The sequence below is a fragment of the Amblyraja radiata genome, chromosome 24 (assembly GCF_010909765.2).
Source record: "Amblyraja radiata isolate CabotCenter1 chromosome 24, sAmbRad1.1.pri, whole genome shotgun sequence".
Taxonomy (NCBI): Eukaryota; Metazoa; Chordata; class Chondrichthyes; order Rajiformes; family Rajidae; genus Amblyraja; species Amblyraja radiata.
Window position 1 is genome coordinate 27,083,346 of NC_045979.1, and position 27,888 is coordinate 27,111,233.

General features: G+C 41.8%; 1 protein-coding gene across 2 annotated transcripts in view; it reads left to right on the top strand.

Moving 5' to 3' along the window:
• Positions 1–1,893: 1,893 nt before the first annotated feature.
• klhl12 (kelch like family member 12) overlaps positions 1,894–27,888 on the top strand; it is a 32,403-nt gene continuing 6,408 nt past the window's right edge. Inside the window, exons 1-9 of one of the 2 annotated variants that reach the window (XM_033042733.1) lie at positions 1,894–2,116; positions 5,479–5,640; positions 12,060–12,294; positions 17,064–17,217; positions 18,108–18,325; positions 21,446–21,595; positions 23,314–23,428; positions 25,978–26,084; positions 27,386–27,581. In XM_033042733.1, coding sequence (XP_032898624.1) covers positions 12,112–12,294; positions 17,064–17,217; positions 18,108–18,325; positions 21,446–21,595; positions 23,314–23,428; positions 25,978–26,084; positions 27,386–27,581 — 1,123 coding nt within the window. In that variant the 5' untranslated portion in view covers positions 1,894–2,116; positions 5,479–5,640; positions 12,060–12,111. The remainder of the gene's footprint in view (positions 2,117–5,478; positions 5,641–12,059; positions 12,295–17,063; positions 17,218–18,107; positions 18,326–21,445; positions 21,596–23,313; positions 23,429–25,977; positions 26,085–27,385; positions 27,582–27,888) is intronic. The other variant, XM_033042734.1, reaches the window with a different exon arrangement.

Genomic DNA, 27,888 nt, shown 5'->3' on the forward strand with positions numbered 1-27,888 from the left:
TATTTCTGTTTTAAGTCAATGTTATTTCCAGATGCCGGGGTCGGAAAAACACTTTCATTTGCCTCTCTTTTGGGAATATTTGAGCTCAAGACAGACTTAGTCAGAGCACAATCCCAAGCCCAGCACTTGTCTCTCAATAGGAAAGTCTTAAGTGTTTTTGCATGTGGCTCACTCAATCACTGGTGCTCTCTGACTGTACATAAATAATTCTATAAAGTACAACGTAACAACTCGGCACGCCTGCCAGCTTAACCCTCACTGCTGACAACAAAGGCCGGAGGTTCATAGGGACAGTAAGTCAAGTCAAGAGAGTTTATTGTCATGTGTCCCAGATAGGACAATTAAATCCTTGCTTGCTGCAGCACAACAGAATATTGTAAACAAAAATACAGAACAGTTTAGTTCAATATACACATAAATAAGCAGATAAAGTGCAATAGGCTGTTAGTCTGTTGGCAAGTTTAATAGCCAGATGGCTGTGGGGAAGAAGCTGTTCCTGAACCTGGATGTAACAGATTTTAGGCTCCTGTACCTTCTGCCCGATGGTAGCGGAGAGATGAGTGCGTGGCCAGGATGGTGTGGGTCCTTGATGATGTTGGCTGCCTTTTCCGCTCCTGGACCCTCAGGTTGCCGAACCAAGCCACGATGCAACCAGTCAGCATGCTCTACTGTGCACCTGTAGAAGTTTGTGAGAGTCCTCTTTGACATGCCGACTCTCCGTACTTCTCAGGAAGTAGAGGCGCTGATGTGCTTTCTTTATGATTGCGTCAGTGTGCTGGGACCAGGAAAGATCTTCGGAAATATGCACGCCCAGGAATTTGAAGTTCTTGACCCTTTCCACCAGGATTTTGATGTAAACAGGATTGTGGGTCCCTATCCTACCCCTTCCAAAGTCCATAATCAGTTCCTTGGTTTTGCTGGTGTTGAGAGCCAGGTTATTGTGTTGGCACCATTTGGTCAATCGGTCGATCTCACTTCTATACTCTGACTCGTCCCCATCAGTGATTCGTCCCACAACAGTGGTGTCATCGGCAAACTTGATGATGGAGTTCGCACTATGTCCGGCCACGCAGTTATGAGTATAGAGTGAGTAAAGCAGAGGGCTGAGCACGCAGCCTTGAGGTGCTCTCGTGCTGATTCATATCGAGGATGACACATTTCCACCAATATGGACAGTCTGTGGATGAGGAAGTCGAGGATCCAATTGCAGAGGGATGCGCAGAGACCCAGATCTGAGAGCTTGGTAACCAGCTTGGAGGGGTGATTGTATTAAATGCCGAGCTGTAGTCAACGAATAACAGCCTGACATATGAGTTTTTGTTGTCCAAGTGGTCCAGAGCAGAGTGGAGTGCCAGTGAGATCGCATCCACCGTTGATCTGTTATGGCGGTAAGTGAACTGCAGTGGGACGAGGTTCTTGTCGAGGTAGGAGTTGATATGCGCCATAATCAACCTCTCAAAGCACTTCATCACCACAGACGTTAGTGCCACTGGTCGATAGTCCTTTTAAGGCAGGTGGGAACCTCAGACCTCAAAAGTGGTATGTTGAAAATGTCCGTAAAAACTCCAGCTAGTTGGTAGATAAGGAGTTGGAGGATGGTGCAGTAGGATCATAAACCAAGATTGTTAGAAGCTGCAAGTAGCTTAAGTTGGCTCCGGCATTTAGTGTCTCTCTTTAGTTTATATTTGTTGATGTTGGAGCAGGAGAATTGGAATGAGTCTGGGATTGAAATAGAGGAAGATGGTGGAAAGAGGATGGTTTTGAGCTGGGGTATAGACAGGAAGATGGACATGCAGCAAGAAGATGGCTAGGGTTGGAAATGCAAGTGTTTAAAGAAATACAAAGGTGCCACCTGCCGGCGGTAGCGCGCATGCGTTGTCCCGCCGTGCATTGTGGGGGTTGTAGTCCGAACCGGGAGCGGAGGCCGCGGGTAGACGGTAAGCAGGCGGCTGGAAACGGTGGCACCGAGCGTGAGCCGCAGCTGAAGGCCCGGCCCGCCCCGCCCCACACCGTGACGAAGCCGTGGAGGGACTGGTGGTCAAGCGCGTAGTTTGCTTGGAGCTAATTCCACAAACATGCTTGACCCAGCCGGGCCTTGGACCCCCTTTTAAACACGGTATAACGGCTGGGGAGAGGGTGGGAGTGGTGGCAAATGTCAAGGGTAGGGATGGGAACCGGGTTAAAACGTCGGTAGTGGGTGGGTGGGGAAGGGTAGGGACTGGAGAAGGGGAGGGAACAACAGGAGTGGGGGTTGGATGGGGAGTGGGGTTGAAACAGGGCTGGGAAGGGAAGTGGGATTAAACATCAGGATGGGGAAGGGAAGTGGGATTAAACATCAGGATGGGGAAGGGGAGTGGGATAAAGCATTATGTTGGGGGGTGCGGAAGGGGAATAAACGAGGGTGTGGGGTGGGGAAGGGGAATAGACTATGTTATGTGGTGGGGAGGGGATAAAACAATAGAGTAGGGGGTGGGAAAGGGGAGAAAACATCAGGGGTGGGTGTAGGGGGGAGAGTGGAATAAAACAGGATAGGGGATGGGAAAGGTGACAAAATGGAGGGGAGGTTGCGGAAGGGGAATACATTGGTATGAGCTGGGGAGGAGATAAAAGAATGTGGTGGGGAAAGGGAGAAAAAATCAGGTGTAGGGGTCTGCGAGGGGAGTGGGATAAAACATGGCCATGTGGTGTAGGTAAAGTAAAATGAAAGAGTTCAGTATTTCGATAAACGCAAGGAATCATGCGATTTGTCAAAGGTCATTCGGGATTTTTTAAAAAGCGAACGCAGCGCTGTATAAACTGTATAAATTGTTAACTATTCTACCAAGGAATTAATCTAGAATTCTGTCAACTCAGTAGCTTAACTTCTTGTTCTCATGTTCAAGTTCACATTTATTGTCACATGCACCAATTCAGGTACAGTGAAATTTGAGTTACCATGCAGCATACAATCAAAAAGAACACAATACACAATAGAATTTAACATAAACATCCATCACAATGGAATAAACATTCTACACTGTGATGGAAGGCAATAACGTTCAGTCAATCTTCCTCCTTTGTTCACCCGTGGTTGGGGCCATGAACCCTCCGTAGTCAGCGCTATGGACGGCCCGATGTACAAGCACTCTCGTCAGGATGATCGAAACTCCGACGTCACGACGGATTGGAACACACACTCTGGAGTTCCCGAATCGGCCACTTTCTTACCAGAGACATTTATTTAAAAATCTAATTGAAATGATTACGCAGGTCCGTACACACACAGTAGCTCAGTTGGCGAGAATGTTTATCCCGAATGACCCATGACCAGGCATGCGCAGTTGAAATACCGAACTCACTTATTAAAGATAGTGCAAGGGTCTCCAGCTGCTATGGTCAGGCAAACGCCTCCGTTGCCATGCTGTGAGAACGGAGAGGTTGAGAAGGAGTTTCTTCCCAGAGGCCATTTGGACTGTAAATCTCACCAGGGACTAACTTTACTGAACGTTTTTCCTTCCAATATTTAATATGTAAAAGAATATGTGCGTGTTTATGATTGTGTTTGTAGTTTGGTTGTTTGTTTGTATGTCTTTTTGCACAAAGTCCGCGAGCATTGCCACTTTTCATTTCACTGCACATCTCATATGTGTATGTGACGAATAAACTTGACTTGACTTGAGGTAAATGCAAGGGCAGGACTACTCTAGTTGGTGATAGGATGGTTCAGTTGCCTGATAACAGCTGGGAAGAAACTGCCCCTGAATCTGGAGGAATGTGTTTTCATACTTTTGCAACTCTTGCCTGAGGGGAGAAGAGGGAGTGTCCAGGGTGAGACTCGTCCTTGATTATACAGGGGGTCTTGCCGAGGCAGCATGAAATGTAAATGGAGTAAATGGAATGGTGGTTGGTTTGTCTGATGGCCTGGCTGCATCCATAATTCTCTGCAATTTGTTGTGGTCTTCCAACTTTCTCCCTCCCAAATAAGGGACGAAAGGCCAAAATATGGGACAAATTTCCAACGGCAATTCGTTGACCGTCACGGCTGTGGTTGGGTGAATGATGAGTTAGCCTGGGTGCTGGACTGCACACAAGCCCAGCCGGCGGGCCAGCTGAGGAGTTTTGGCCGGTGCGACGTCGCGCGCAAAGTCCGGCATCCCATGCAACTCATGAACCGATGATCGGCCATGAGAAGGAGAGGTGGTGGTGTCGGCGGTAAGCGAAGGTCCGAAGGCCGGGCTGCTGACCGATGGTGCCACGGGCGAGGAGCTGCTGCTGCTGCACTACGTCGGGATGGGTGAGGCGGGGCCGGATGCGGCGCTCCGACCTGACAGTCCCCTTGACCCGAGTTGCAGCAGTCAAATACGGGACAAGGGTGGTCACGTACAGGACAAATCAATTTAGCCCAAAATACGCTGTGATGCATCCCAATAAAATGCTTTCCACGGCGCATCTGTAGGAATTGATGAGAGTTGTAAGGGACATGCTGAACTTTCTATGTCTTCTAAGGTAGTAGTAGCGTTGGTGTGCTTTCTTGGCTATTGCTACGATGTGGCTGGTCCAGGATAAGTGGCAGGTAATATTTACTCCTAAGCACTTGAAGCTTTCAACCATCTTTACTTCGGCATCATCAATGCATACCGTTGTATGTGTACCGTTTCACTTCTTGAAGTCAATCACAATCTGCTTTGTCTTGCTGACATTGAGGGAAAGATTATAGTCTTGGCACCTGGTTACGAGGTTATCAATCTCCTTCCTCTACTCCGTCTCGTCATTATCTGATATCCGGCAAACTACAGTGGTTTTAAGCTGTGATTTCCCATTGAGGGAAGGGGAAAGGGGATTTCCATACTGAGGGAAGGGAGAAGCTAGAATCTTGTGGATAGAATAACTCCTGGAGCAGATGTAACAAAAGCAGGAATAACGTAGGAAGAGGGAATATCTTGGGAAGAAATTGAGAAAGAGTCATTTTATGGCCGATTAAATTAAATAGTGTAGGAATGAGGTAAGCAATTTCCCAGCAGGGAGTGGAGGCAAAGAGGAATATGGTTGGTGAAGGAGGAGGAGGAAGAAAACCCAGGGAGAAGGAGGTGAGAGGGTTGGCATAACCCAGGAATCACACAGATGTAACGGAGGAAGAAAATTGGAAAATATTCTGGGCAGGAAAGGATATGCCAAGTGAAGGAATAAACTGATTGGATTGAGTCAGGAAAACAATACAAAATTAGGGAGAGGTGGGGAAGAAATTGAGGTATTAAGGGTTGAACATATTTGTTCTATTACCCAAGTCCACAGAGAAAAGGTGTAGAAACAAAGAACTGCAGAGGCTGGCTAATACACAAAAGGAGTTGGAGTGACTTGTTGAGTTACTCCAGCACTTTGTGTCCTTTACAGCGGAGAGAGTTATCTTTTCTGGAACCCAGGAAATACAAATGTAGTAGAATTCTGCTACTTGGTAAATGAATTAGTTTTGAAGTATTATTTTTTTAATTTCTATTTCAGGTGGTTTGACTGGTTATAGCTGAAGGCGACTGAAATGGCTGCCACCCCATGAAGTTGGTCTTGCTCAGTTTTGGGAGTGAATGGACGGCGGTGGCAGCTGGTAGACTGGATCTCTGCCATGGCACACCAGAAGCTCTAATAATCCTAATTCTGCAAGCAAATGTAAGAATTACTTCTCTGTTAAAAGACAAATTCATCTAATTTCATTCTACGTTCTGAATAACATTTGTAAATCACAATATCAAATTGGACTCTCCCACTGTTGCAATGCATAACCAAGGTATCCTCTAAGTTCTAACTGCAATATTTAATGCTACGTTTCTATTTCCATGTGGTATCTCCAAACTAAAATAATTCATGCATTGGGACTGCACAGTAGTGCAGTGATAGAGTTGCTGCATTACAGCGCAGGTTCGGTCCTCTATAGGTGCTATCTGTATGGAGTTTATACGTTCTCCCTGTGATTGGGTTGGTTTTCTCCAGGTGCTCCGGTTTCCTCCCACACACCAAAGATGTGCAGGTTTGTTGGTTAATTGGATTCGGTTAAATTGTAAATTGTCCATGGTGTGTAGGATAGTGGTGGTGTATAGGGATAGCTGGTTGCCGATGGACCTGTTTCCATGCTGTATCTCTAAAGTAAAGATGGCCATGTCTGAGGACATATATCCTCTCACTGATCTCGTCTCATTTCTATAAAATTATAGAAATGTACACAAATGATGTGCTTTAATCCATCATGGCACCGCTGGCTAAACAAAAACTAATTCGACTCCTTAAATAATTTTGATGGACATGGAACTCGTGTGCTCTTCTCAAAAAACATGATGAGTATTTCTGCCTCATCCAGTTTTCAGGCAGTGAATTACAGGCACCCAGCATTATTTTGGTGCAAAATGAACCTATCGATTTCATTTGAATCTATAGCTTTCTATAATTATCCATCTGCTCTCCCACCCATTCTAGCTCCTTACCAACTGCATGTATTTTCAGTATTCTCTGTTAAAAGAAAACAGCCCCAGTATGTGCATAGTTTTCTCATAGTTTAAGACTCTCGTGAATCAACATCCTCATACATTTCACTGTATTCTTTAGTGTTATTAGATCTTGCGTTATGCACTGCTGGGAAATGTACACTGAACATAACATAATAGTTGTTTAATAATGTTTTGGGCTTATGTTTCTGTGCCCCCACCTCATATAATATGCTGGGCCATACTCTAAAATATTATGCTGCATGTCTTAACCAATTTATTTGTTGCCCTGTAAAGGTGCAATCTCAAGATTTCTCTGCTACTCTGTAAGTCTTCCTGCCATTTCCTTGTTTTTTTTCCTTGTTTTCTGTACTCTTCAGAAACTTTTCCTATTTGAGTTTTGTTTACTGTTCCTCTGTGAAGTTGAATAGTTCATTAATACTGTCCCACATTGTTCCTCAGCGTCAACCCCCTGTTTAATTCTCGTACCATTTCTAATGTTTTAATTACGCCCCCTGTATGAAGTTTACATCATTGTTATGTCGCATAGAAACAAAGTGTGCAGAGACCTGAGGAATCCAATTACAAAGTTGCACATATATTATTCAACAGCAAAACATAAAGCTCTTGGCCGCCTCCTTTGCCAGAGTGAGGCCACATGCAAACTTGAGGGACAGCACCTCATATTCTGCCCTGGTATCTTACAATCCAAGGGTATAAACATTGAATCCTCCAATTCTAAGTAAGACCTACTACCCCGCTCTCTTTTCCATGCCTCTCCCACTTTGTTGCGCACACATTTCTATGATCAGCCCCTTGCTAGTCTCCCTCCTCTGTACGCTCATCTCTCATCGTCAAGTCTCCTATTTCCCTTTCTTTTTTGTTTTTGTTTTTTTGTTTATTTTATTAGAAGTTAATACAGTACAAAACAGTACAGTGGAACCTAATTTTAGGTGCCAACTATGCCATACCGTAATCCATTCTATGTACAACCTCTAGTTTTATGTTTTGAGAAGGAAGTAAGCAAGACAAGAAAAAGAAAACAATAGAAAGGGGAAAAAGAGGAAAAATAGATGGTAGAGAATAGAAAAACGTGAAGTGTGTATATAAAAAAAGAAAAAGTGGAAAGTAGAAATAGGAGAGAAGGCCCCTTAAAAGAGAAATTTTCAAATCTTTATTCGGAGATGTAGATCTATTTCCCTTTCTTACCCACTCCCCCAGAGTAGTGCTGGGCCTCAACTATTTGCAATTTAGATGAATGATTTTGATGAAGGGATTAGATCCCCAAGATCGTTAATGCTACAAAGATTAGTGGGGAAAGTAAATATTGAAGTCTCCCAATGCCCTGAAATAGTTGTGTCTCCTGGTGTACCTATCCATGTACCTGGTGTTTGCGAACCAGGGACCCTTCGCACGTCACGTAGGGAGGAAGATTAGAAAAGCTGGTAAACTACTTAAATCATCACCTTTAAGATTATGGTTGCAGAGAGACCTCAGGGCGGGGAAGAGCAGTGCCGCCAAAGATGGGGGATATGGTAACCTCCATCACATGCAACATAGGGTGTTGTGAAAGACTGTGGGATCCGGAGCAGGTTCTGCCAGACTCTTGCAATGCCTTGCACTCGCCATACAAAGAACCTAGGATTCAGCCCTGAATTCAACATTTCACCACCAAACTGCTGTGCAGCTCACTGCAGTCCACATAACACTAGCCCTCACCAGCAGCTTCTCCACACCGAGCTGTGGGATGGACGATTCATTGCTGGGTTCGTGCCAGGTACTCTGCACAACAGTGCACAGCAGCAGAGAGGACAGGAGTTCATGTCGGGTTCCTTACACTGCAGCATGTCGGTAATGCATCTCTCTTTATGTAACATTATAGCAAATGGTTTTAGCACTGATTCCATTAGAGCTTGTTTCTGGGAAAACATCCTGCATGTTGAATGCGTTACCAGTGTACAGAATGCTACAGTGCAAAAGGATCCGGATGTCCTTGTATGTGAAGCATAAAGTTTACAAATAGGGTACAGCTAGCAAATGAGTTTTAGATTAAATGTATGCTTTAATGCAAAAGGGAATTTTTATAAAAGGGGACATTTATGACAACTGTTTCAGGGCATTGTGAGACTTTAGTTCGAATGCTGTGACTATTTTTGGGCTCTTTATTTAAGGAGGGACATGCAGGTAGTTCTCCATAAAACAAGATAGACACAAAATGCTGGAGTAACTCAGCGGCACAGGCAGAATCTTTGGAGAGAAGGAATGGGTGACGGTTCGGGTCAAAACCCTTCTTCAGATTCCACATCCAGCATTTTGTGTCTATCTTTGGTTTAAACCGGTATCTGCATTTCCTTCCTACACATCTTCATAACACAAATTGGATATAATGCAATTGATGTATTAGGAAACACAATTTGTATTATGTGAGCCAAACTGGTTATAATATGATTTCAATCAGGAACTAAACAACCACTTAAAAGTTACTTTAGAAATTGACAAGCAGAAAAAAAGCTGTCTTGGAAAAAAATCAGTGCTGGCAAAAAGATCTCTTTGCATGTAACGTCCTGGCAGTAATCTGACAACATTGTCTCTTAAGAACACAGTTGTTAGTTCCACTGTTGATGGCCATCGAAATTGGCAATCTTTTCTATTGTGCACTTGTGCAATGAAACTTTATTAAACACTGTTACATGCAGCCTTTGGTGTTTTTAGCTTGCAGAATAAAAATAGACATATTTGTTAAAATATACTATATTTTTGAAACAATGCAGAAAAAATAACTGAGTATGAACTCTCTCGCCCAAACTAAACTTTTCCCATTGACACAATCGATTTTATAATGCAATCTTTTGTAACAGGGTTTCTTGGGAACCCAACTATTGTGTTATAGCAGAATTACCTTTAGACTTTACCTTAAAGATACAGTGTGGAAACAGGTTGTTTGGCCCACTGAGTCCGCATCAACCATCGATCACAACTTCAGCTAACACTACCCTACATACTAGGGACAATTTAACCGGCCAATTAGCCTACGAACAGTCAGGAGTGTGGGAGCAAGCCCACGCGGTAACAGGGAGAACGTACAAACTCTGTACAGACTGCACCCGTAGTTAGAATCAAAGCTGAGTGTCTGGCGCTGTAAGGCAACAACTCTGCCGCTGTGCCACTGTGCTGCCCTAATTGCCACTGTGCGGACTTGATTGTATTATGTATGATATTACTAATCTGTTTGTAAAGCATGCAAAACAAAGCTTTTCACTTTATCCTGGTGCATGTTACACTAATAAACCTATACCTAAACAAAAAATATGAGCACTATGTACTGATGTTTCTGATTTGCCTAATTTCCAAGCAAGGCTCAAAAATGGAGTACAATTTTGCATGTAAAACTTTAATTATGAGGCAGTTAGACTGATTGAAAAATTAACTATGAATATTAATGATAGATTTTTTAGTTGAAATTGCAAATTTCATGATGGAATGTTTCTAAAAAAACAAACTGCTGGAGGGAATCAATGGGTCAGGTAGCATCTGCGGAAGTAAATGGACAGATTATGTTTTGGATTCAGACCCCTCTTCGAACTGATCGACATTTGCCAAGTGCATTTTTAAACACAAGCTTGATCTTAGCTGGGGCTAAATGTCTTAGTTTGTAACTGCTGAAATTGGAATGTAGACCTGTGATTATCACAATTATCATCTAAAAAACATGTGCCTGAAACATGCTCAACTGAACTCTACTTGAGAGGCTACAGTTACTTGATATACAGCAGGCTGTCTTTTACCTGACATGATATTTAAAGCAAATTGCTATCTGTTTCTTTTTGGGTGTATTGTAGACGGCAGTTACTTTACTTCATTGCCATTTAGAAATGATATTCAGAAGCTTTTAGCAAAGTCGAAAATAATCATTAACTTTGCCATTTTATTGATAACATTTCCAAATTCTTCCATTTCTACATTGGCTTGGTAACTTAATGGCAGACCCTTTCAGTCTGAATAAAGGTCCCAGCACGAAATGCCATCTAATCATTCCACCCCCAGATGCTGCCTGATCTGCCGTGTTCCTCCAACATGGTGTTTTACCCTTCGTTTCGGTTTGATTAGAACTTTGAAAGTGGCGTAACAGGTAATAGGGTGGTCACGAAGGCTTTCGGCTTTCATCAGTTAGTTAGCTTTTCACTTTATCCTGGTGCATGTTACACTAATAAACCTATACCTAAACAAAAAATATGAGCACTATGTATCTATCACAATTGAGGGTAGAACTTGGGAGGTCATGTTACAGCTGTACAAGACATTGGTGAGATCACATTTAGAATGTTGTGATCAATTTTGCTCCCTGTGTTGTAGGAAATATCTTGTTAAGCTGGAAAGGGTGCAGAAAGGATTTATGAGAATGTTGCCAGGACTCGAGGGCCTGAGCTATAGGGAGAGTTTGAGCAGGCTAGGACTTTATTCCTTGAAGCACAGGAGGATGAAAGGTGATCATATAGAGGTATATAAGATCATGAGAGGAATAGATGGGATAAATGCACAGTCATTTACCCAGACTAGGAGAATAATGTACCAGAGGACATAGATTTAAGTTGAGGGGGGAAAAGATTTAATAGGAACCTGAGGGGCAACATTTTTATACAAAGGGAATGGTGTATGGAATGAGCTGCCAGACAAGATAGTCGAGGGAGGTACTATAACAACATTTAAAAAGACATTTAGATATACACACGGATAGGATAGGTTTAAAGAGGTATAGGTCAAATGCAGGCCTGTGGAACTAGTGTTGATGGGGCATGGTAGGCGTGGGCAAGTTGGCTTTCCACACTGTATAAATCTATGACTATATAACCATCAATAGCTTCTGGACTTCAAAAATAACTGCATGTATGATATTTCAATGTGCTAAGTCATTTTATAACTAAATGATTTATTTAATGCCTAACAAAATTCAAACTTGTTCCACTGCTCTGTATAATTATAGCAGAGGCAATTAGAGATTTTGGGACATCATCAAATGCAAATAATAAAAAATGAACTTGCATTTACAAAGCATTTTTATTTTCAGTTTCGGGTGCCCAAATTGCTTTGCAGTCAAATAGAGCAGAAAGATGCTCACTGGTTTTGAGGGGAATTTAGGTGGTGCATAAAGTGCATGACAATATAATATGTACGGGATGAGGAATTAATATTAATTAGGTGAGAAAATACAAAAAATGGCACCTCCAATAGTGCAACATTCCTTTACTACCATTCTAAATTATGGAGCTTGAATCTACAGTCATCTAACTCTGAGATAAGTTTGCTCTGGTCAAGGCTGACACCTTAATTATCGTGGCTAGAAAATAAGTTAGTGTGGGATTGTGGTTGAGTCGGTTTGATAAAGCATTGGACAAAGATATAAAAATGGTCTTACTTTGTTTCGGAGGAAGGCTAGGAGACTGAATTGGTCAGATTGCTGAGATGCATGCTCAGTTCTTGTGTAATACCTTCTGGCACCAAATTCAGTTAAAATGTAGTGTAAATCTTATTCCACAATCTTTGCACAGGATATATTAAATATCTATGCTTCATAATGTTATATTAATAATATTTAGTTTGACTCCAATCCAGCTGTAGGCTACTTAATTGCTATTTCCTGGAATTACAAGTGGAAAGGTGCAACATGGCTCCTCGGGACATAATGACCAACTCGCATGCCAAGTCCATTCTCAACACAATGAACTCCTTGAGGAAGAGTAACACCCTGTGCGATGTCACACTACGAGTTGACAGCAAGGACTTTCCTGCGCATCGTATAGTGCTGGCAGCGTGCAGTGATTACTTCTGCGCCATGTTCACCAGTGAGGTAAGTTGGCACTGCTGCTGCTGGATTTTTCTCTGTAAATTCATGTTATAGGAGTAGAATTGGGTCATTCGGCCCATCAGGTCTATTCCGCCATTCAATCATGCAATTTAAAACCAAAACTACGAACTTAAGGTGTCCAAATCTTCTTTGACTTTAAACATTTATCCCTAAAAATGTACTAGTCTCTGCTTGAACAGCTGCCAAATACACAGGGTGATACAGTGGCACAGCACCAGAGACCCGGGTTGAATTCGGACCTTGGGTGAAGTATGTGGAGTTTGCATGTGATGACGTAGGATTCCTCCGGGTGCTCCAGTTTTCTCCCACATCCCAAAGACATGCAGGTTTTTAGGTTAATTAGCCTCTAATTTCCTCCAAGCGTGTAAACAGCAGATAAAAAAGTGGGATGACATAGAATTCGTGTAAATGGGTGATCTATGGTTGGCATGGATGAAGGGCCTGTTTCCATGCTGTTTCTCTAAACAACGTGTTGCCGGTTTCTGTGTGCTTTCTAATGATATTTTCCATATTCCTACTCTCCTTGATGATTTTCAGCATACGTGACTTGAGTTCTCTTGATGTTAAACCTGCATGGCCGTTGTTTGATGTGGAAATTAAAAGATCATGAAAAAAGGTTAATTACACACTATTTTAATGCCGGAATGCCTAATGAAAACTGTTTGTCCAAGGTTACTAAAAACATTTGATAGATTTGGTAAGATAAGATATGAAACCAAGGCTGATAAATGGAGTAACATTTCAGATCAGTTGTGATCTGACTGACTGATGAATAGACTCAGGGTTGAATGGTTCTGTGATCCTAATGTATCCCTTTATACTGGAGATACAAGAAACTGCAAAAGTTGGAATCTTGAGCAAAACACAAAGTGCTGGAGGAACTTATCGGGTCAGGCAGCATCAGTGGAGGGAATGGACAAACATTTTGGGTCAAGCCCCTTCATCACACTGATCCCTTTTTATTGGATTCCTCCGCTGCAGGAAATAATATGTTTCTAAATTTATATTTAGACATGTAGTTAAAATAGTGTGTAATTGACCTTTTTCATGATCTTTTAATTCAAACAGTCTTGTTTTTGCAAGACCAGTCATTTTTATTGAAAACCATAGTGAATAGAAGTGAAGATTATATGATGCTTGCGTTTAAAAGCAGCAGATTATAGGATAGAAAATATAATTGAAGTACCAAAATAGTATTGAGTATGCATGCTTGCTGTTAGAATTGTTCCCCTGGTTGAAAAGAAATGCTTTTAAAAATCATTCTAAATTTGAATCTGTATCTCAAAGCATTTTAATTAATGGTCCCGGTGAAATTCTGTACCTTATTTTGTTGTGCTATTATCAATCTATTTAAAATACTTACCGGTAGAAGGATTTTTAACCTTTTCCCTTCCCATATTGCTAAATACTTCAACAAGGTGGCAATGTATAGCTACACAAGAGTTAGGGCAGCTGTAGAATTACACATTTATTTTCTTGACCTTGTTCTTTTCAAGAGTTGTCTTTCAAAAGCGTTTAATTGAATAATTTAATAGTCTGAAGAAGGATCTCGACCCAAAACATCACCCATTCTTTCTCTCCAGAGATACTGCCTGTTTTGTGTCTATCTTGTGTTTAATGATTATATAGGGTGATTTCACGAAAGGTCACTGGAGCGTAAATCCCCACTCACGTGACCGAAAATTTTAACTGGGGGACAAGCGTCACTTCCGGTACATGTTAGTGGATGGGAAAACACGCACTTTCACACCCGTTAAAAACATCGAAAACGGCCAGTTTTTGAGCTGCAATTAAGTGAGCCAGTCGGGGTGACCGTGAGGAACAGCTACCTAAATTTACAGTCCAAAAAAAAGATAGAAACTAAGGTAAATACAAGAGGGAGCTGAAGGTGTAAATACAGCGGAAGTTGATTGCCGACATTTTTCGTGGACATTTAAAGATCCAAAATATCGGGAATTATCGCGTTTGCTCGCTGCATTTCATCAAAAGTGGCATTATTGACTTTGTTATCTTTATTCATTTGTTAGATGAAAAGTATTAAAAGTTAGAAATCCTTCAGTAAAATTGCAAAATCGCCCATGGTTCTCGGGTGGGTTTAACATGCAAAATGAAAACGCTTCTGAAGCTCCATTCACCATTTAAATAATCGTAAGCTTGCATCTCAGTAAAATTGATTTCCAAACGCATTGAGAGTTTACGATTATTTAAATGGCAAATGGAGCTTCAGAAGCGTTTTCATTTTGCATGTTACAACCCACCCGAGAACCATGGGCGATTTTACTGACGGGTTTCTAACTTTTAATACTTTTCATCTAACAAATGAATAAAGATAACAAAGTCAATAATGCCACTTTTGATGAAATGCAGCGAGCAAACGCGATAATTCCCGATATTTTGGATCTTTAAATCTCCACGAAAAATGTCGGCAATCAACTTCCGCTGTATTTACACCTTCAGCTCCCTCTTGTATTTACCTTAGTTTCTATCTTTTTTTTGGACTGTAAATTTAGGTAGCTGTTCCTCACGGTCACCCCGACTGGCTCACTTAATTGCAGCTCAAAAACGGGCCGTTTTCGATGTTTTTAACGGGTGTGAAAGTGCGTGTTTTCCCATCCACTAACATGTACCGGAAGTGACGCTTGTCCCCCAGTTAAAATTTTCGGTCACGTGAGTGGGGATTTACGCTCCAGTGACCTTTCGTGAAATCACCCTATACACTGGGACCCAAACAATGACTCTATCAACCTATAACTTGCCAGGCTTTGTCTTGCCCCTCCTCTCTTCCAGCTTTCTGCCCCTCCCCGTCCATGCTCCAATGAGTCGGATGAAGGGTCCCAACCCAAAATGTCAGCTATCCATGTTTCTTCGGAAATGTTGCCTGACCTGCTGAGTTACTCTGAGTTACTGTCTTTTTTTGTAAACTAGCATCTTGCATTTCGTTGTATCGACATTCTTACTTGCTGCAGCTTTACAGGCACATTATATGCAACAAAAACAACAAATAAATATACAATCAATTATATTAGGTAAACTAGACAATATTAGTACAAGATGAAGTAGGTAGTGCATCCATAGTTTATAGTAAGTCTGTAATAGTTTGGTGCTGAGGTCGAGTCGTGGTTAGGGTTGTGCAGGTTGGTTGAAAAGCTTGATCTTGGCAGGAAAATGCTGTTCTTAAACTTGGAGGTAGCAGTTCTCAGGCTCCCGTATCACCTTCCTGATGGTAGCAGCAATATGAGAGCATGGCCAGGTCGACATGGGTCTTTGATGATGTTACTGCCTTCCTATAGATCTCTTCAATGGTGGGGAGGTCAAAACCCATAATATCCACAGCTTTCTGTAGCCTCCTTTGTTCTTGAGTGTTCAATTTACTGAACCAGACCATGATGGAGCCAGTCAGTAGAAGATCGATAGAATATTGGGTGACATGCCAGATATTCTATTGAACCTTTTGTTCGTCAAATGTACATGGAACATCGAACAGTACAGCACAGGAACAGGCCCTTTGGCCTACATTGTCTGTATCGAGCATGTTGACAAATAAAATTAATCTCCTGTTTCTGATACATATCCCTCTTTTCCCTGCATATCCGCGAGCCTTTGTATAAGCTTCTTAAATGCCACTATTATATCTGTTCCACCACTAATTCCCACAGTGTGGTTGCAGGCACCCATCACTCTCTTTAAACTTTTCCACTCTGATCATATGACTATACTTTTGACGTTTGGAAAAAAAGGTCCCAACTGTCTACCCTATCTATGCTTCTCATAATTTTATATACTTCTAATAGGTCTTCCCTCAACCTCTGATACTCTAGAGAAAACAACCCAAATGTATCCAATCTCTCTGTCTCGCTAATAGCCTCTAATTCAGGCTCCATTCTCGTAAACCTCTTCTGCACCTTCTCCAAATCCTGTACATCCTTCCAAAAATAACTCACCAGGTTTCTACAAATTCTGCTTAGAATTTGTTCCTCCAAACATCAGATCCTTCCTCTTATTCCTCACCTTATCATTATTATTTCTCAGGGGGAACCTAGGTATGTACTACATTGTAAGACAGTCTTTTACTGTAAGCTGCTTGTAAGCATCTAACTGAAAGATGTAGGCAACTATGTGAGACTTGATGGAAAATATTAAGTGACTCCTCTCATCGTGCTCCCAGAGAGAAGGTTTTGTCTGTCTAAAAGTCCTGATCTAACTAGCCTCATTTGTGGCTACCACCATATTAATTAATTAGCAATGTTTGGGAAGGAAATACTTATTTCCCAATTGGGTTTGAATAGCCCCACAGCAGTTGGGTAGCTTCTAAATCCTCACTCATTAAGCCTCTCAGTTATACCCAAATCATTGGTAGTGACCCAGGAAGAAAACTCACATCACTCAGGCAATGAGGAATGGGCAGCAGGTGTAGATTTGCTAGGCAAATGCAAGATGTGGCAGATGCTTTAAATCTGTTATGAAAACATATTCAACAGAGTGTGGACAGAAAAAAACTGCTAATATTTTGGGTTGCAAAATAGTGTTAAATAGTATTAAGAAACAGAGATAACATCAGAATAGTGTCTGTGGACACTGATATTTAAGGGTGGGGGTCTGTGTTCAACCTGCAGGATGGGATGAATGTAGGGCAGTCTGACCCAGCAGAATGGCGTGACTACAAAGGTGGTTTGTATCTGTTTGCTGGAGGGACTGGTTAAATGATTATAGACAGTTGATAATTGATCGAGCTACTGTTCATCTCCTTACAGCTTTCGGAGAAGAGTAAACCTGACGTTGATATCCAGGGTCTGACGGCCTCCACCATGGAGATTCTACTGGACTTTGTGTATACAGAAACGGTTCACGTCACTGTGGAGAATGTTCAAGAGCTGCTACCCGCAGCCTGCCTCCTTCAACTGAAAGGTGAGCTTTCATCTTAGTCTTGATGCTCTTTGAGACGTTCAGGGCTGGATGGTACAAAACCCCATCCATTGGTGTTCTTCTGTGCTGCAAGGAATCACCCATTCCACTTATAGCCCGTGTAACACTAGAGATTGCCAACATTGTGTTGCTGGTTGAAGGCAGTTTACTGGATAAAAATAGCTCTTTATTTCAAGCCAGATAACCCATTGTTGTATGGTTTAGGTCTTGCTTTATTATTGTACAAATACAGAGAAACACTATTGTTTGCATGCGATCCAATCAAATCAAATAAAGCAGAACACAAATACATTCAAGCCATACTCATGTACAGAAGATCAAGCGAAGAGAAAGGTAGAGTGCAGAATATAGTTCTTCACTCTGTACCATAACAGCTCCAGAGAAAACGTCCAATGTCCACAATGAAGGTAGATTGGCAAATCGGGACTTTACTCTAGCTCATGAAAGGATCGTTCAGAAGACCGTCCATTTCTCTCAAAGGAATACGTCGGATGAGTAGCTATTTTTGCAACAGTGAAAGAAATAACCTGTTAGGGAATTAACAAAAAACAGGATACCATTTGAGCCTGATACCTTATACATTCAATTAAGATGATAAGGACCTCACTTTAATATCTCATATGAATGACAGCACCTCAGAGAGTGCAAATTCTTGCAGTACTGAGCTGGTGGGTCTGCCAATGAGCTTCAACCCACTTTTACCTCACTGTGAGATGAGGATGCTAACATGTGACACGGCTGATGCTTCAGACTCCGAAACATCCTGTCTAAAGAGAATAATTTACCTGCTGTACGCACTGACACTAATGTAAAATACCAGCACAATAAGTAAAGCAATTTCTTTACAGAGCGAGTGTATGCTTTTCCTCCAGGTGTGAAGCAGGCTTGCTGTGAATTCTTGGAGAGTCAGTTAGACCCATACAACTGCTTGGGAATCCAAGAGTTTGCCGAAACTCATAACTGTGTGGATCTGATGCAAGCGGCAGAGGTTTTCAGTCAGAAGAACTTTCCCGAAGTGGTCCAACATGAGGAATTCATGCTGCTAAATAAGGAGGAAGTGGAAAAACTCATTAGGTGTGATGAGATTCAGGTGAGGCATTGGCATTTAAAACAAAAGCAAGCTGGAGCTATTTATCACAGGATGGTGGATGGGAAAAAATTTTTTTTCACAACTCTTCAGGTGCTCAACCTTCAACATAATGAGATTTTCTTTCCTGATTACACAGTGAGTTCCAGACTCACTGCAATTTGGGTGAAAAGATTTTTTTTTTAAACCATCCTTCAATTCTTTTATCAATTAACAAATTATTGGTTCTTTTCCAAAGGAAAATATTTTCTCTGTTCAACTTGTGTAAGGCATTCATAATTTAATAAAGCTAAATTAAATCAAAAAGAAAGAAAACGTCTGATGTAGGGTCTCGACCTGAAACGTCACCCATTCCTTCTCTCCAGAGATGCTGCCTGAGTTACTCCAGCATTTTGTGTATATCTTAGAAAGAAAACTGCCTTTGTTTAGCAAATTTTAATGGAAATTCCCCAGCTCCGACAGTATCCTCATAGTGTAATGAGCAGAGCTGTGACCTGTCCTTTCTAAAGTGACCTCCTTGCACTTGCATTCTGTGTCTTCACCAACAAATGAAGTATCCCACATGCATTTTTAAGCATCTTATTTGCTTGCAGTGCCACCTTCAGGGATCTTAAGGGGCTGGGTTCTCAGATTGATGATTCAATGATACTTTATTGTCACATGTACCTAGGTACAGTCAAATGCTTTGTTTTGTATACAACCTAGTAAAATCATGTTGCAGACCACACCAAGGCAGTACACAAGTGTTGCCATGTTTTGGCATCAACAAAGTTACAAACGTTCAATGAACATTCCTATCTACTGCCTGCCACCACACGTGGCTGCAGGGCGCCCCTCCCCTCCGGGTCCCCCTTTTGTTCTTGACGTCCCTCCTTACTCTCTGACGGCCCTTCTTGCTCTCCGACAGGCCCTCCTCACTCTTTAACAGCCCTCCCTAATCAGCCTTCCAGGTAATCCAAGTGTATTGTAGGCCACATAAAATGTTCTAACTTCTCCTTATTACCACCTCGAAGTTCAGTCATTAATCAAACATGACTTTCTTGTAACAAATCCATGCTGAATGTTCTTGCTTGATCTGCACAATCAGTGATGATTCACATTGCATTTCATAATTTCTTCCAATTATGCACCCATTATCAGCAGGAGGCGGACTGGCTGGTATTTATTTGTTTAACCACGACGCTGCTTACTACACTGAAGGTGTCTCAGGACTTCAAAATTATGCACAGCAGGAAACAATGGGGAAATGGAGGGGGTTTTTTGGACAGAGTTTAAGGCGCGATTTAATTGAGCTTTATAAACATGAACGACTGAGCAACGTAAAGGGGAAAAAAATATTTCCCTCAGCAAAGAGATCTGCAACTTAGAGGCACATAGTTAATTCAAAGGGAGTTGGGAAAAAATACTTTCAACCAAACACAAGTAGGAGACCAGTCCTCACTGTTAGAATGTGGAGACAGGAACTCTCATTACAGGGCGACATGGTGTTGTTGTGGTAGAGCTGTTGCCTTACAGCACTATTGACCGTAGTTCGATCCTGACTACGGGTGCTGTCTGTAAGGAGTTTTTATGTTCTCCCCGTGATTTGCGTGGGCTTTCTCCGGGAGCTCCAGTTTTCTCGCACACTCCAAGGACATACAAATTTGTAGGTTAATTGGCTTGGTAAAATTGTTAAATAATTGTCACTAGTGTGTGTAGGATAGTGTTAGTGTGCAGGGATCACTGGTTGGCACGGAATTGGTGGGCCAAAGGGCCAGTTTTGTGTCTGTAAAAAATAAAGTTAAGGGATATCCAGATAAATATGGAAGGGCTGTGACCACAAGACTGCCCCAGAAACTGGGGCAGTTTGGACGTATATTGAATGGCTTCCTCCCTGTGCTTTACATTTTATTGATTGGCGGTCAAGTAAATGATGATAGGAAATGCTGAGAAGACTCAGAAGGTCAAACTACATCTGTGGCAAGGGAACCAGTGTTCACGCTTCCCTTTCCACAGAGGCTGGCTAACCTGCTGATGACTGTTTAATCGGTAAGAGTGTCCTGAAACAAAACGCACTATAACAGAGCAAGACATTAAACAACTCTCAGATTGACCAGTTAAGAGGCGAACCACTTAAATGTGGATGGGTCGGAGGTGATGCACTTGGTTAAGAAAAACAGAGCATCACCTATATCTCAGAAAATAAGGAATTCAGTGGCATAGAAGTGCAATGCAGGTAGTAAATGACTATAACCTGTATTGGAGCTTCGTATAATAATAATAATAATAAAGTATTGGAATAGAATTCAAAATTAGTCCAATTATATTAAATTAGTACATGACCAGTTTGGAGGAAAAAAGATCATGAAAACTATGAATGCATCGGATAGTGGTGTGAGAATGTCTCATCAAATGAGAGAATCAAGGTCCAGGGGCTCCGTCCCCTGCAATGTCGAGGTGAATTAAATATTAAATATAAATGCAGTAAAGCACGGGAAAAGTTTCAGTCTGCCAGTTAAGTGGTACACAGCTTCAATACATGTGGATGTTAGATGGTTTTTATGAGGGTAAGTAGAACATCACCAACTCTTAATAAAATATCAAATTCAGCAGTTTATAAGGATGAAAAAAGAGAAAAATCCCACAAAAATACAGGTTAGTTGCTAATCTGGTTTGGTAATTAAGAATAATTTCCTTAGTCAAAAAAGTTAGAATGGAAGTAGGAAATGGAATAGGAAGGTGTATTGAAAGTTTGCGATAAGGTAGATAAATTGGGAGAAGATTCTTGTTGAATGTAGACAGTTCCATTAAATAGTTTGGCAAAACATTTGAAGATCCACCAGTGAAACTAAATGAATTCTCTCAACAATTAGTACATTGCATGGAAAAGGAAATTTAATTTCAATTTCATATTGGTGCACTTTCCTACTACAAACAGAATATTTTTGTGATATATTTTTGGACATTCAGAGAAAACTAACATTGCCTCTCACCACTATCAACAGCGCCACCCCACACTCCTCCACTGCATCTAGTTGCGTGAGACATATGGCCCAAATTACATGTTTGTACTTATTTAAGTGAAGGCATAGAACAAGTATTGTGGGTGGCTGGTTGCTTTCTGATAAACTGCTGCTGTTGTAGGTGGATTCGGAAGAACCTGTGTTTGAAGCAGTATTAAACTGGGTAAAATACTCTGAGAAAGAACGAGAAGAATTCCTACCAGATCTGCTGCAATATGTGCGGATGCCACTGCTCACACCAAGATATATCACAGATATTATTGATGCCGAGGTGGGTACCCCTTCCACATAGTTTGCCTCCACTCGTAATTTAAATGGTCCATGGGGCAATGAGTGTGCATTACCATGATTATTAAATTAATTTCTAATTGTTAATAACAGTTCTTTTGTCTTGGATTATTGATATGCTACTGTGCCTGTTGCTCTGTAAATTTATTTATGCTCAGCTTCATTTAATTTATTAGTGCTTAGTGCGTTAGTGAGTGATTAGTTGCTGGTATCTTTTGTGATATATATTTATCTTGTCACTGTTGCCTATGCTAATTATGGTAATCATAACAGCTGACAGCTGTTCTCTAATCATTTCAAGACTCTGTGGACCCATCTGCCTGCCTAACTTTAGAGACATTTTACAAGAGGTAACACACAAAGGTTGTCTGTATAGGAATTGAATGGCTTTGCCCCTCTTGAAGCTGGAATAATTATTGCAACTAAATCAGCCTGGACATATTTATAGGGAGCAAAGTTATTTCTTAAGTAACATGTATTCATTGGTGAAAATAAATTAGCCAGAGGCGGCACAGCGGAAGAGTTGCTGCCTTGCAGCTCCAGAGGCCCAGGTTCAATTCTGACTACGGTTGCTGTCTTTATGGAGTTTGGATGTTCTCCCATTGAACACGTGGGTTTCCCCGGGTGCTCCGGTACAGGTTTGTAGGTTATTTTCTTCCCAGTTCTGACAAAGGATTTCAACCGGAAATGTTAACTCTGCTTCACTTTCAACAGAAGGGTCCTAATCTGCTGAGTATTTCCAGCATTTCCTGTTTCTATTTTAGATTTTAAACGTCTGCGTTTTTGTTTAGCTTTTCGACAGCCATTTATCTATGTTGTGTATAGCTCTCATAATCATTAATGGCACAAAGCTCACGATGTCTTAGACCTCATGGCTGGTTTCAGTGTCCTCACCATATCGATGGATGTCACATTATTTACTAAACTATCTTTATACAAGTTGCCTGTTCAGAGATAATCTTGTCAATGATTATGCCTCTTCAAAATGAGATAATGACAAGTGTGAACACTATCTTTTTGAGTGAATTATGTGCTTCTCTTGTTCAATTGAATGCGTTGCTTTCCCAAAAAAGACACAAAGTGCTGAAGTAACTCAGCGGGCCAGGCTGCATCGCTGGAAGTCATAGATAGACAACTTTTCAGGTTGGGATCCTTTTTTCAGACTTTACCAGTAACTTCCACCCTGCCCTCAAATTCACTTGAATTTTACTGCTACAAATTGTTTTCCCAGCTAGATGGAGTTAGGGTTCAGCTAAATGACTAATTCTGTGTTTTTTATTCCCAGTCGGTGAATCTTAAAGCCCCTGTCCCACTTAGGAAACCTGAACGGAAACCTCTGGAGACTTTGCGCCCCGCCCAAGGTTTCCGTGCGGTTCCCGGAGGTTGCAGGTGGTTGCCGGAGGTTGCAGGTAGTGGAAGCAGGTAGGGAGACTGACAAAAACCTCCGGGAACCGCACGGAAACCTTGGGTGAGGCGCAAAGTCTCCAGAGGTTTCCGTTCAGGTTTCCTAAGTGGGACGGGGGCATTATATTGTACCTAGAAATTACTGATCTATCGTTTATCCAACTTTAATATCAATGGGTCAGGACTTTTATGTTAATGTGAACACTGCATATCTTTGTGTTGCATCATGGTTAAGTGGAAGCCTATTGATATAGTTCACTCAACCAGTTGGATGGATAATTTTCCCTCTTTCCCCAGCCCTTGGTTCGATGCAGCCTACAATGTCGAGATCTGGTGGACGAAGCCAAGAAATTTCACCTGAGACCAGAAATTCGAACGCAAATGCAAAGCCCCCGAACCAGACCGAGATTGGGTGAGTGTTCGTAAAAGGACGAGCACTTGCAGTATTTATGGTTCACGTCGGAGTCCACCGAATCTTTATAGGTGATTTCCCCAAAGTAAGGATCATTAATTTGTATTGCATTAACAGTTTGCTTGATCTGTTGCACCTCAATGCATCTGCTGAGAGAATATGGATAGGCGACGTTTCGGGTGGAGATCCTTCCTCAGAGATGCTGCCTGTCCTGCTGAATTACTCCAGCAATTTGTGTCCTCTTGTGTATTAACCAGCATCTGCAGTTCTTTGTTTCTACATGCAAGTATGTACCACCAAATGCTGGATTGCAGGTCAAAACACAAAAACATCAGATAACTTTAAGTACAGACAAGTTGCAGCAAGCCATTTAATTCATTGGCCTTGGGATTAATTCATTGATTTATTATAAGTAGGTTAGGTGAACCTGCAAGGCAGGGTGTAAGGGAGTATTGCGTGCCATATGGATTTCTTTGACAGTATGTTGGTGTACACTGCTGCTCTTAATAAATGGGTGTGGAGGGAGTCGCTTGTTTGGCTGGGGTGTATAATTATGCATGTTGTTTGGGAAATGTTTTTCTAGGCGAATCCCTTATTACCAATCTAGACAATTGTCCCTCTAACTCAAATCTGGGTGACACGGTGGCACAGCGGTAGAGTTGCTGCCTTATAACACCAGAGACCCGGATTTGATCCTGACTACGGGTTCTGTCTGTATGGAGCTTGTGCGTTCCCCCTGTGACCATGTGGGTTTTCCCTGGGGGCTCCGGTTTCCTTCCACATTTCGAAGATGTACAGATTTGTAGGTTCATTTTCTTCAATAAATATTGTAAATTGTCCTTAGTGTGTAGGATAGTGCTGGTGCATGGGGTGAGCACAGACTCGGTGGGTTGAAGGGCCTGATTCCGCACTACGTTCATAAGTTCATGTTATAGGAGCAGAATTAGGCCATTTGACCCATCAAGCCTTCTCCGCCATTCAATCATGGCTGGTCTATCTTTCCCTCTCAACCCCAATCTCCTGCAAACTCCCCTTAACCCATGACACCCTTACTAATCGGGAATCTGTCAATCTCTGCCTTAAAAATATCTATTGACTTGGCCTCCACAACCAAAGATCCTATAGTGAGCAAGATAGATCACTCGACGAAAAAGACGTAGTACGGTCATGGGCAGATTCATGGGTAATTTTCGGCCCCATTTCCGTAACCGGCTTCCGTCTCCGCACCAAAGATACTAGTGCAGAGACGGAAGCCGGTTACGGAAACATCCACGTAAAAATAAAAGTTATATGGTAAAAAAATCTTCTCATTTTCAGAATTATAATTTATCTATAATTTATTAACACAAACTGTTCCCCCGCAACGTTGATTACACTGCGAGTCGGGTTGGGTCGGGTTACTGAAATGGATGAAAAAAAGGCCCACGTTCCGCATACTACAGGTCAGCCCATTGCATTTAGAAGGAGTGGTCTATCTTGCTCCGCTGTAGGATCTTTGTCCACAACCATCTGCGGCAATTAATTCCACAGATTCACATACCTGTTATGATGGGCTTGATATACCTGTGTCTGAAGATTTTGCTGATTAGAGGGTACAATCTGGTACAATATGGTGCCACTGTAGACTGCATAAGTCCCTGGTGTTTCTGAGAGGACTATTGTAACTCATTACTTCCAGCTGAGACAGCTATTGAAGAGTATCTCAACAGTTAGTTAAATGGTAGTAGTCATGGTGCACACTGAGTGGACTTTGCGAGAAATCGAATCAGTTCCATTCCTCATATTTCGATGTTGCCTATTCTCTAACCAATTTCACCCTCTGGGAGAAAACACACACAGTTACAGGAAGAACATACAAACTCAGTACAGATGACACCTAAATTCGTAATCGAACCCAGGTTGTTAGAACCCAGGCAGCAGCTCTCGCTGTTCCATGATAATTATATTCTGGTGCTTTGATCTCCAAATTATGTTGACATGGCCAGAAACATGTGTGATTGGTCGTCAAGTGTGCATCTAACACTGGGGAAACGTCAGATTTGCTAACATGGAAGTCAGGTGAAGAATTGGTTGAATTGTATGAATCCAGCGTTTCCCAGAAATTATTGTCGATGCAGTTTGCTCCTGGTTAAATTGTTTCTGTGCTTTTCCAGTTGTTTGAAGTCTGCTTTAAAAATACACAAGCTTTAATCTGTGCATGAATTGCATCATTCATTTTTGGCCAACTACCAGCATCTCTTCCCCTTGTAACTGGTATCTCTTAACATTTTCATAACATGCACTTCCCAAAGGTGTCGCTATTCTCTTGCAGAGCAATTGTAGTGCACATCTTACACTCTTAAAATTAAAAAAAAAAACACGAGTCAGTCATTTCCTCTTGCTGAGATTTCTGGTTTTAGTCGCTTGATCTCTTCCGCAGAAGCTGCACATTTTCTGCAACTAACTACCAGTCTACTGAACATTGCATCAATTTGGGATATCCTCAGGTTCTTTTCATAGTGAGTGATAGATTGAATTTTTATATTCTGACTTTGCACATATTTCTGCAGGAGCCAATGAAGTACTATTAGTGATCGGAGGGTTTGGAAGCCAGCAGACTCCCATTGACGTAGTGGAGAAATACAATCCCAAGTCTCAAGAGTGGAGTTTTCTGTCTGTGAGTAGTCATTTCAAACTGTATCTTGCTTCATCGCAGCATCTGCTGTGAATCATACGATGTGGATTCGCATCCCTAAGAAATGAATGAGTGGACTTTTAAAGAAAGACACCTGTCCCTGACTGTATTCCAGCACTGGCATGAGTTATTAATAAATGTTTATTAGACCCTTAATTGAATGCATGAAGAGTTGCATAGTGGTTAATTTATTGGACTGGTACCAGAAAAGTGGCTGTTGATCAAAGGATATGAGCAAGAATCCTTTTACGATCTCCAGGAAATTTTAATTCAAGTAATTAAACAAAAAGAATAATTGCTGAGAAAATACTCGATTGTTTTTAAACCCCTTCAGTCGTTCAGGAAAGACAATACCATCCTCACCCTTTCAAGTCTTTGTGCCTTTACACCTACCAATGTGGTTGATTCTTAACTGCCTCCTCAGGTCATGAGCAATTATGCATGGACAATGGAGATGCTGCCTGTCCCGCTGAGTTACTCAAGCATTTTGTGTCCATCTTCGGTGTAAACCAGCGTATGCAGTTCCTTCCTACACATTTCAAAGTGCTTTGTTTAGATGGGCTTAATGTGGCTTAGTTACACTAACTCACACTACACACTGCGGACAATGTACAGTTTTTTTATCAAAGCTAATTAACCTGCAAACCTGTCCGTCTTTGGAATGTTTTTAAAAAAAAATAAATTTATTAGAAGCAAGTGTACAAAAATATAACCAGCGGCATATGACATAATACAGATTGTATTGTACAGCTTCAATTTTGATATTTAGCTATAGTTAAGAGAAAAGAGAGAAAAAGTGGAATGTGAAAGGATAGAACCCCTAGACTACCAAAGTGGTGAAGCCAAAGAGCGAGTAAGTAAAAGAAATAAGGAAGATGTAGAGAAATAAAAAGACAAAAATAGATAGGAAAAACAAAAGGTGGTGATATACTTGCCTTGCATCCCTCCCCACCCATCACCCAACCCGTAATTAGATTTAACTCCAAAATAGTGTTGCACCATACTATCCTTGTAATAAATCAATGAATGGTGTCCATGTCTTCGAAAAATGCTCTGGTTTTTCTGCTAAGACAAGTCTAATATTTTCAAGATGTAGCGTCTTTGGAATGTGGGAGGAAATCGGAGCACCCAGAGAAAACCCACGCTGGTCATGGGGAGTATGTATAAACTCCGTACAGACAGCACCCGTAGTCAGGATTGAACCCAGGGCTCTGGCGCTGTAAGGCAGTAACTCTACCGCTGAGCCACCTCGAGTTTCTCTTCATTTGGTTGCTTTCCCACAGAGCATCACGCGGAAACGCAGGTACGTGGCCACGGTGTCGCTCAGCGATCGAATATATGTGATCGGCGGATACGACGGTCGATCTCGCCTGAGCTCGGTCGAATGTCTGGACTACACATCTGATGAAGACGGTGTCTGGTACTCAGTTGCCCCTATGAACGTGCGCCGAGGTCTAGCAGGAGCAACAACTCATGGAGGTGAGGCCTGGTGTTGCATTGGAAAGTGTGATAAGCTGTCGACACAACCATCAGCACTCGGTTAAAGAGACCCGCAGAACACACACACACACACACACTATCCCTGCAGACCTGTCCTATCCATGTTCTTCTCTTAATTGTTTCTTAAATGTTGGGATAGTCCCAGCCTCAACTACCTCCTCTGGCAGCTTGATCCATACACCCACCACCCTTTGTGTGAAAATGTTACCCCTTGGATTCCTATTAAATCTTTTCCCCTTCATTTTAAACCTATGTCCTCTGGTCCTCGATTCACCTACTCTGGGCA